The sequence below is a fragment of the Crocodylus porosus genome, unplaced genomic scaffold (assembly GCF_001723895.1).
Source record: "Crocodylus porosus isolate Cpor-Errol unplaced genomic scaffold, CroPor_comp1, whole genome shotgun sequence".
NCBI lineage: Eukaryota > Metazoa > Chordata > Crocodylia > Crocodylidae > Crocodylus > Crocodylus porosus.
Genome location: NW_017728917.1, coordinates 6,018,561 through 6,029,720, shown reverse-complemented (window position 1 = coordinate 6,029,720; position 11,160 = coordinate 6,018,561). Strand labels below are relative to the sequence as shown.

Here is an 11,160-nt window from a genome sequence, read left to right as displayed (position 1 = left end):
TCCGGTCTTATAAAACTACAAACAGAAAACTCAAGCCCCTGGGCTACAAAATAAACTCTAAACCATCCGGTCAAAACCACGTTCTATCCCTACCAGGAAAATACTCCAACTCATAGCGGCAGCCAGGTGATGCTCCTGCAGTCTATCTTCTCCTTTCTCTCTGCACTGGCTGAGCTCCCCCCTCCTTGGCCACTGGAGGGGAACTGCCCTCCTGGCCTCATGCTTGGGCTTAAGAAAGGGCCAAGCCCTGCCCCTTCCTGTCAGCTGATCCCCTTGGTTCCCCTAGCAACCAGCACCTGTGCTGCCCTGGTGACTGGCAGTTGAGCCTCCCCCTTCTCACCACTAGGCATCTCTCTTGAGCCATTTCTGCTTTCAGGCTCAGGGCACCTGAGTGCTCTGTGACAGGGGACCAGAAGGGTTTGGGAGAGACACTGTTTCCCCTAGCGCCCCGGCATAACAAGGAATAACGGCCACAAGTTGTTGGAGAGGAGGTTTAGAGTAGACATCCTTAAGAACTACTTCACAGTTAGGGCGGCTTGGATCTGGAACCAACTTCCAAGGGAAGTGGTGCTGGCTCCTACCCTGGGGGTCTTTAAGAGGATGCTTGATGCCAACCTAGCTGAGATCATTTAAGCCCAGTTTTTGTTTTGTTTTGTTTTTTCTCCTGCCCTGGCAGGGGGGCGGACTTGAAGATCTATAAGGTCCCTTCCGACCCTGCTTCTATGATTCTATGATCTCTGCCTCTTGCTTTTATGCAGCTCCCCATCTCCATGGCTGCACTGCTTTCTGTTGCCTTCCTGTTGTCCCCATCAGTGGTTTTTTCTCCACCTCCCAGGACTTAACAAAATAACTTGGCACTTCGACTTGCCAGAAAGCTTCTTCTTTCCAGTCTCTTGCCTCATGACACATTGATGTGTGGAGAGAGTTTCACAGGACAGAGAGGAAAAGTAATATACCTCCGAGCCACTCCTTTCTCCCTCTCTTCCTTTGCAGGTTCTCCAAATGCCCCTATTTTGATTTCCTTCCTTTCCCAGAAGCCTTGATTCATCAAGGCCTCAATTACTAGGGCTTTGAAATATTGTTGTACAATATGGAGACTCTGCAGTTTTAATAAGGCCGAAGCAGAAGGCACCGAAAACAAATAAATCAATCATTGAAAGCCCTACTGAGAGCCCTACTTCCATATTGGCAAAAATATAAATCTCTTTTGAGTTCTTCAGGGAACGGGCCATATTTTTGTTTTGTGTTTGCAATGCTTTTAGTAGAACAGGGTCCTCGTTGATGACCTGGTTTCCAACTATTTTGATGACCACTCTACAAATATATTATTTATAAGATATATAAATATTTGGTTATTTATATATATTATAACATAGTATATGTTATATAAATATCTGGTTGATGACCTGATGTCCTAATATATTTGTAGAGTGGTTTCATATATAGATTCACACACACACACACACACACACACACACACACACACACACACGAACTTATGCCTTGATCTAGAAAAGCATGCAAGTGCACAGTTTCTTTAGGTTCATGGATAGGCTCACTGAATCCCAAGGATGAGGTAATACGAAAGTTTATATTTAGCTGCGTATTTATCTTGCTATTTCTTGAACTCTGATACTGGTTTTGCTTTATATTTTCTGGGAGACTTCACTGATGTCCACAAGTGATGGAGAAGTCAGCAGATATTTGAAGGCTCATTCGAGTCCATGTAGAGCTTGCAAAGTTCAACAGAATGAAAAAGTTATTGAAAATGATATTTTTAAACATGATTTACTGCATTTTATGGTCTGTTATGTCACTTATAACATCTTGTATAATGTTCAGGCACGTTTAATGCTTTACCTTCAAACCACTAGCTCATCTCAGCTGTTTTAGTGGCCTGAATTATTGTATAGCTCTAGCTTTATATCCTAAACTTGCTGGGCGTATTTTATCTTTCTAGTGTAACTAATGTATATATGTCCATGCTATTTTCTTTATAACAGAAAGTACTCTTAAAAATGAGACGCGTCTTCCCAAACAGCAATTGTAGTACAAAACAAATCAATCTTTCCCGACTATTATTCCAAATTCAACTCCTCCTCTCATGAAGACGACTCCTCCCAAGTGCAACTCATAAAAATATACTTAAAGATAGGTTGAGTTCTGTGATTTTTTTGTGTAATTCTGGAAGCATAGAAGGAATGTAATTACTAGTAGAGGGGGCAGGATTTATTCAAGGGCAGACTTTCACAGAAAAATACATGGGAAGTATTTGTGTTTAAGCTTGGGAGAGTTTCTAACAAGGCAACTGGAATTTAAATATAACCTTCCATTGAAAAGGTTGGTAGCCACTATTATATTATATTTTGACAAAAGAAACAATGAAAGTAAATCATCACAGTTAGAGCAGAACAAAAAGCTGTTCAACACCACAGGACAAACACAGGAATATAGGACAAGAAATAAACTATAGTTAACTGAAAGTTTAGTAAATATACTATGTGACAATCTATAGTATTCACTCAATATAACCCAGCCCATCTCTCAATATATCATTAATTATCAATAATTAAATCACAGGGTCGCATAAGGAAAATTCAAAAAACCGAAGACACAGCCAGGAGTGCAGGAGATGCAAGGTGTCTTCTTGCAAATGAAAATCCTTTCAAAGAACAGCCCCGCTCTACCACGTTTTGGCTATTAGTTGTGAACCTTACAAGAAATTTGAAGGGAATAAAGTTGAAATCTGAAGAACTTATTGGTTCATAACTGTTCAAGGACCATAACCCAGGATTTCCACTCTGAGGACAGGACTGGTCCAGCCACTTGCCCTTTTGCTCCTTCTCTGTCTGGCCCTGTGAATCTTGTATTCCTTTTTCCACCAGCAAAGCTCCAGTGGCCCGGGTGCTTCATTTGTAGGTGTCCTGTTGCCTTCCTGTTGTACCTGTCCATGGTTTAGCACTCTCCTGAGGATTAGGGCCGACTCCAGAGGATTAGCCAGAGGTGGCAACCGAAGCGAGATCTTTACTTCCCAAATGCTCTAAACATTACAAAACTGCTGCCACCATTGATAAAATAGGGTTTTCAGGATTTTTACCGCACTGTACACAAATGGACAGCCTAGGTGCCACGATCTAGATGGTTTAACATACGTATCGGAGTAGTTTTAGACATGCTGCCCTCTTTAACGTTTCTCCAGGGCTGGTTAGGCATTCCCCTGCTCACTGTGACAGTCCTGAGAAGCCAACTCTCCCCATTTAAGGTACAGGGTACATTAATGAGGTTTATCCGTTCCATTTCTGGATCTAGACACCTGCCCTTTAGGCACAGGAATTTATTGTTGCCAACCTACTTGCCTTTTCTGCTGTACTTCAGTTCCCCATAGTTTTAAGTGGGTAACACCATTTCCCTACCTGTCCAGAATACGGTGAATGTACGTGTATTAAAAAACCAGAGGGACTACCACGGTGACGTTGAAAACAAAATGTCATCACCTTGTTCTATTCTGCTTCCGTTAAGGGTTTGTAAACCCAATTTTAAGGTGGAGAGGAGAGGGGCATCAAATGCACTTTTTTTTTTTTTTAATGTAGCAGGCATGCAAACAAGCCACACTCCATTGTCATTCTGGCCAGACCCTGGAAGTGAGGTTTTACAGTGACTCAGAGTTGAAATGTTTGCTTCCTTACAGTTAAATGCCTGCAGGCTCATTTCCTGCAAAGTACTATATTGGGAGTAGATTTTGAACGGAGACAAAAACACTGAAGTTACAGTTCTTTATAGGATACATATTAAAAGTCTAATTTGAACTTATTGCTTCTTTCACAGAGGAAGATACTCTGCACGGTCCCATTTTTACCCAGGAGCCATACGATATTACTTATTCGATGGGTTCAGCGGATCCAGAAATACTGCTGAATTGTACGGCTAAAGGATACCCATTGCCATACTACAGGTGAAATCATCTTTGCAAGTGCTCTGTTTCACTTGTTTCCAACTCTTTTTGATCAAAGCTTAGTAATATACTCAGTGTACTGCTAAGTGCTTGCGCGTAGGCCTGACATTACCTGTGCATGTAAATACTAATGTGAGTACACATTGTACAATGGAACTGTGAGATAAAACTTGACGTGCACATAATTGTGTCTTTAGAGCAGTAATATTAAGAAAAGATGCATGACAATGACAATATGAACTAATTTAAGAAACTGCTTTTTTAAAAATTATTAGTAACAAAAATGTGTGAGACCACAGTTGGGCAATAAGGGAATAACAGATCACATAGTACCTGATTAAGACCCTATCTGTTGGCTTTGCTGAGTGAAGTTGTTCACCCCAGAGGTGTTTAGATAGTTGCACAAAAAGAGGGGAAACGGTGGGAAAAATTAAATATAATGGTTTTACGCAATTATTTTCATTTCTGCTAAAGAATAGTTTTCAGTGGCATAATGTCATAAGCATTAGCATAAAGAAAACATATCCATGAACACTTCCTTCAGTGAAAAAAAAATTATAAACCTAAAAGGGTACCTCAAAATTCACAGTACAGTTGTGAACATTGCAAATGGATATAGTCTTGGCTCTGCAAGGATTTGCAAAAATTTTCTGTCACCATACCTGCTAACAGCGCGAAAGCAAACAGCACCCCCCCCAATTGCCAAATTCTCACATTCTACATACAAATTTATATAGTTCTATGTATGTATTTAGAGAAATAGCTCTAATATTAGGCATAGCTCTGGTATTTAGTAGGGCTTGGTGAGGCTTAGGACCATGCTTCGGATCCGGAGAAGCTTCAGACACTTCAGCATCTGAAGCAGCATGTCTGGATCGAAGTGCTGACTTCATTAGGCTTTCCAAAGTGGTTCAGAGCTTCCGAAGCGCTTCGGAGCCACTACAGAGATCTGGCCATGGGGTATAATGGGGAAATCAATGAAATATCTATAACCTTGTTGCTTTCTGTCTGATTCAGATGAATCTTCTAGGGGTAATCAGCTGAAAGCATGAAGCCCACCAAGGTTCAAGAAGATCGGTGCAGGGGCTCAGGGGAAACTGCACCCCAAATTCTTGAAAGCCAAACTCTGTCATATCTATGTATTACACCACAAGGGGGGGGGGGTGAAAACTGGAGGGGCGGTAGCCTGTGGTGAGGCCACAAAGCCTGGCAAGTTTCAAGAAGATCAGTGCAGGCATTTAGGAGGAACTACACCTCAAGCTGCTGACAGGCAAAACTCATGACATCGATGACCCTGTGTGTGTTAAGGTGCAGTGGGCTGAAAAACTGCAGGGTTGGTGGCTCCTGCTGAGGCCACAAAGCCTGCCAGCTGTCAAGAAGGTAGGTGCTGGGGTAGTCCGGCTTTTGGGGCCCTGCACCTCTGGTTGCTGACAAGCAAAACTTGTGCCATGGGTGGCACTGCGAGTGTGACGTTGCAGCAGGGTGAAAGCTGCAGGGGTGGTCGCCCTTGCTGAGGCCACAACACCTGCCAGCTGTGGAGGAGATCGGTGCCAGGGGGTTCTGGGGCCTGCACGTCTAGCTGCTGACAGACAAAACTTCTGAACATGGGTGTTTGTGCAACTGTCTGTCTGTCTGTCTTGGGGCAGTTGATTGTCTGTATTGATTATTTCCTCCCCTTAGTCCGTGGTTTTGTAGGTGTTAATCCATGCTCATTAACTCATTATGTAGTAGCTAGGTACTGTGTATTGAGCTGATCCCTGGGTGAATCATAATTGGTTACACAGTAGCTTAGCAGCCAGGCCTGCTGTAGTCCGCTACCTCCCCCGTGCCTCAAGACAGACACAGTTGCACAAGCACCCATGTCACGAGTTTTGCCCGTCAGCACCTAGAGGTGCAGGGCCCCAGGACCCCCCTGCACTGATCTCCTCGACAGCTGGCAAGCTTCGTGGCCACAGCAGGGGCTAGCAGGTCTGCAGCTTTCACCCTGCTGCACCTTAACACACGCAGTGTCACCCAAGGGTTTGAGTTTTGCTTGTCTGCAGCTCGAGGGGCAGTTTCCCCCAAAACCCTGTACTTATCTCCTTGACAGCTGGCAGGCTGTGTGGCCTGAGTAGGGGCCACCACCCCTGCAGTTTTTAGCCCACTGCACCTTACGCAAAACTCAGTGACATAGATGACCCTGTGTGTGTTGTCAGCAGCTTGAGGTGCAGTCCCCCCAAACTCCTGCACCAATCTTCTTGAAACTTGGCAGGCTTTGTGGCCTCACCAGGGGCTACGTTATCTGCAGTTTTGACCCCCCTGTGCTGTAATACATAGATGTGACATGAGTTTTGCTTTCAAGAATTTGGGGTGCAGTTCCCCCCAAGCCCCTGCACCAATCTTCTTGAAACTCGGCAGGCTTCATGCTCTCAGCAGAGGCTACCACCTGCAAGTTTCATCCAAATCAGATAAAAAACAACGAAGTTATAGATATTTAATTGATTCCCCATTATACCCTATGGCCAGCTCTCCGAAGCTTCAGAGCTGCTTTGGCCAGATCAAAGCGGGAACCTGGTCTGGAGCTCCGGTTTGGATCACTGGCATCTGAAGAGGCCAGATCCAAAGTCGGATCGAATAGCTACCTACTAGCACAGGCTTAACATCTAGCTTATGACACACCCTACAGGTTCACTTAATAAAATCTAGGTCTGTCACATTGGGGTTTTTTTCAATAACCATGGCGTGATCATTTGAAACAGCCTGTTCCTTCAAGGCTGTAGAACTTGAGTTTAATGGGCTCCTATACACGTGCACAGAGCCTGCTCCGATGCACTGGAAATCCAGTATGTCGGAGCAGGTTTCATTACTTGAGTCTGCTGGAGCACAGATGACGACTTGATCAATCAAGTCTGCTAGAGCACGAAAATTGACACACCACATGTCACGTGTATCAGCATTGCTGCGCATCTCCACGTTGAAAAAATGGCAGTGGTGCACTTTGAAATAAAACTCGTTGGAAATGACGCCGCCGCCATTTTTTCAGCATGGGAAAATGCAGTGATGCTGACACAGGTGATGCACAGGCACTTTTAATTAGCGCAGCCTGCTAATTAAATTGCCCAGTGCTGCATCCCACAGCATGTAAAAAATGCCCAATGAGAGGAGAACCTTTATGTTTAGAAAGGGATGCTATAACTGTACCGGAACACAGGGCTAAACCAGTAGTTTTGTTAAAGAACACGAAATTGCCTATGGAAGATACGAAAGGAAATTGAATGTTACCTAATAAGTTTGGGATTTTGTTCCGTTTGTTTTCTTTAAATTGCAAAGTGAAGATTTCACTGAAAGGCTGCCACAATAGAGCCAGAACTTGGCTTCTCTGCATCTTAAATGCATCTGTATCACAGTTATGTCTCTTGCAAAGTGCTTTATTTATGAAGCAGCATTTATTTTTTCTCCTCATTTTGTGCAATTGTAGTCTCCCCTCCTTAGACAAAGTTTTGCTTGTCCTCAATCCCACCATGCCTGTAGTCAGCATCTGGCCATCTATTACCCAAAAACATTGCATTTGTTTCCCCACACCACCTACTAACCCACTTCCAGCTAGCTAGGTAATGCCAGCTACTTTCCTTCATACTCATTTCCAAATAGCATTTGCAACATCCCAAGAACCTTAAAAACTTCAAAGCATTTCCTCAGCCCATCAATTTAATCTCCTCTCCAGCTTTATCTGATGTTCCAACTCCATGGGTGGCAGTACATGGCATATTGTGGAGGGAACAAGCAGCACAGTGGCCGATAAAGCAGGAAGTCAATAAATCAGCCACAATATGAAATTGTAGTAACATCCTTTGTTGAGTGAGGAGTTAAAATTGACTACTCTGAGGTTTGTCTTTGATTCATAAATACAGAAGCACGACAAGAATAAAGTTATACCCACGATGCTTTGCCATCTAGCCCATGTTTACATAAAGAAATATGCTGATATTAAAATAAAATAAAAAGTTTATTGCTTCCTAAAGGTCTTTTTATAAGAATTTCATTATATTTTTTAAAAAGCCTGTTGACTGTAGTAATAATTTTTTTGCAACTTCATTTCAAAAACCCATAATATTTAACAACCACACCACAAAAATTATAGTACTGAAATGGGCACAGGGAATTTGTAAAAAATGAGATACTAAAGTCCATATTGTGTTGGAAAGAAAGGAATGCTGATCTGATTACAATGAAAACAAAAAGGGACAGAAATGTAATTTTACTTACTGTGTCTTTGTTAGTAAAACAATGTGACTATACAGTTGAATTAACTTTCAATGTTATTTGTTTTTAATGTATACTTGAGTTCTCTCTAGTAATGATTGGGCTAATAATTATCCTGAGCTTTTTTTAATATTGGCACAAGAGAAAATATGGCAATGCCTTTCAATCTACATATCTAATTCTTTGCACTTCAGTATTTTTATTTCAAATGAATAATTTAATCCATGCATTTAACCTCATTTTCTAATTAGAAAGCATCTATAAGTAAGCACATTATGACTTCTTGTAATTTAACTGTTATTCAATATTATTCACTCTGTGTGTGTGTGGGGGGGGGGTGTTTACACACATATATGTTCACATGCTAGACAAAACTGCATATAGATAAAGTTGATGGGACTTAGCCTGTCCCCTTAGATGGAGAAGTACTCATTATTATATTCAGTGAATTGCAAAAATATATTTTGCACGTCTTACTCATACTATGGAAAAGCTGCCCTTGAGCAATGGCTGAGTCCTTTATATTGCGTGCCTGTTGACTAAAATGTTGTTCCCCAGCTACTATAACTAAATAATTCCCTTTGCCACCTATAGGTTGACTAAAAGCAATGAAATCAGACAAATGTCCTCATATCTGTTGGATACAATCTTAGATGTTAGAACATATCACATCACATTAAAGTCAAATAGGAGTAAATATCATTTGTGTACCCCTTTTCCTCTCTCTTCTGGTTACTAGATGCTACCTTTTTACTATTATCCCAAGCCTTAACTCACCTGGTTACTAGGCCAACATTGTACAACTGATCACAGAAAAGACGGTCTTTGAAGAGCTGTGCAGGAGATTTTCCGACAGAATACATGAAATGTACAACAAACATAGAACTTCAATGATGACGATTGTTGAATTTACTCTTTTTGAAGCAGATACTATGGTTCCGATGGATGTTCTTACAAACATATTCTGCTTTGATTGCCAGATATATCTGGCCACATGATCAGCTGGTGTAATTTGATACGGTTTATTAAAACTGAGGCTCTGGCCTTGTCATATGACTGAATTCCCAATGTAATATCAGCTGGGTATCTGTTTAATAAGTTAGTGTGCCTTATAATTAGTGATGATTCTCCAGATGGATGATGTTACTGATTACGGGTTCAATGTGTTCTAGTGAGGGTATTAGAAATGCCCAACACTGTCATGGCTCCTGATGCAAATGTCATCACAGAGGCATTTGAGAGGAGTAGGGAATGACTACTTTATGCAACAAAATTATGTTGAATCGTTTGACCCCAGTACTCTTTCCTGCCATGGCAGGGGGTCAGACTAGATGATCTACTCAGGTCCCTTCTGACCCGACCAACCATAAAACGATGTCCCACTTGACCAAGTGACTATGGAATGTGTGTTGTACTTACTGCAAGATTCAGGTTCTTTGACATTATGAGCAAGAAATGGGAAAAGGTGAAGAGGACACTCTGCTTGACAGGTTAATTTGTCTCACTTGTTATGCTTTTGTTATGTCAGGATGATTCTGATGTCTCCTGAGGCTTTGATTGCAGCTTGCTTATTTTGGAAACAATTCTGAAATGGAAAATAAAAGAAGACTATAGTAACAGATAAAGTCTGGTGGGGATTTGTTCTTACTTTGCATAATGATTAGGGACCTACCTAAATCACAATTTCACGGATTTCACCCATGGGTGGGGGGAGGAGGGAAATCCAGTGTTGCTCAAAATCTGCAAAAAAATTAATTTAAAAGGTTGGGTTTTTTTTAAATCAACTCTTCCTTTCCCAAGAGGGATCACAGCCCACCCAGGAGAGAAAGGTGCCACATGGTGGGGTGGCACAGAAGAGGCAGCAGACAAGATGGAGGGAGCCCCTCCTCTCTTCCACCCTCCCTTCTGGGCCTCTCCACCACTCAGCACTGAGGGTCTGGATGAAGGGCAGCCAGTGGTGGAGATGGGGACTGCCCCATCATCCCTCCTTCCTCCTGGGGCCTCTCCATCAATCAGTGCTGGGGGGCAGGGCTTCTCCACCAATCAGCACCAAGGGATGGGACCAACACAAAATGCCTGTGAAATGGGCTCTTTGTGCTGGGACAAAGCCACAAAAATGGCCATGTCTCACCATGAGTTAGGAAGGTTAAGAGTAATGGTGATCTGTGCTCTTTGGTTCCTTGTAGCAATCTTGATTTCCATAAGCCCTGGTACGGTAATGCTTCTCACGTACTTATCAGGGAGTTTTCCGGTTGTAAGCAGCACACTGGAAATACTTTCTTTAACGTTTTCCAATTGAGGAAACAATTTCATCCTCCTTTGACTGCCAGTCAGATCAGTTGCTTCGGGTACATTTTTAACCACTTATAAAAGCACCAATAAAGGACCACTGTAGTATTTGATTAACCTGATTTTGGTGGTAAAATGCTTTGTAGGGTCCATTCCATCTTGGGGAGATGTTGATTCTATGCACGTCTCATTTGAAAAGGTGATGATGTCCTGGATCTGCACAGAGTAACCATGCAAGTTTAATGATCAAAAGGAATGGCTAGTGTTGTTCAAATTGATCAAATTGATTTTTTTTAATGGAAGCAGAAGACTCACCATCCACATCTCTGTTCCTATTGTTTGCATTTGTTTGTAAAATGTGCAAAAGAAAACCCTCTTTTCCTTTGCAATACAGAAAGCAAAACAAAGTGAGGACAGTGGTCTGTGAGATTGTTTAAAACAGAAATGACCTCAGTGGTTTCAAACCAAGGCCCCAGTCCTGTTTTGTTTCCATAATCATGAACAAGAATATAATCTATAACAGGGGTGTCAAACGTATCAGGCACGATTGTCATGCGGCTGGTCCACAGGCTGGGTCAGGCCCAGAGACCAGCCCCGCATGCCAGATCTATCACAGACTGCCCTGGCTCAGGTGCCTCATGAAGTGCAAATCCCAGACCTGCAGCAGGGGGTTGATC

The 11,160-nt window shown here is 42.4% G+C and overlaps 1 protein-coding gene across 2 annotated transcripts in view; it reads left to right on the top strand.

Moving 5' to 3' along the window:
• Nucleotides 1–11,160, top strand: part of CNTN6 (contactin 6) — a 218,048-nt gene that overhangs the window by 85,095 nt on the left and 121,793 nt on the right. For both annotated transcript variants that reach the window (XM_019536617.1, XM_019536616.1), the window contains exon 3: nt 3,826–3,952. In XM_019536617.1, the coding sequence (XP_019392162.1) occupies nt 3,826–3,952 (127 nt within the window). The remainder of the gene's footprint in view (nt 1–3,825; nt 3,953–11,160) is intronic.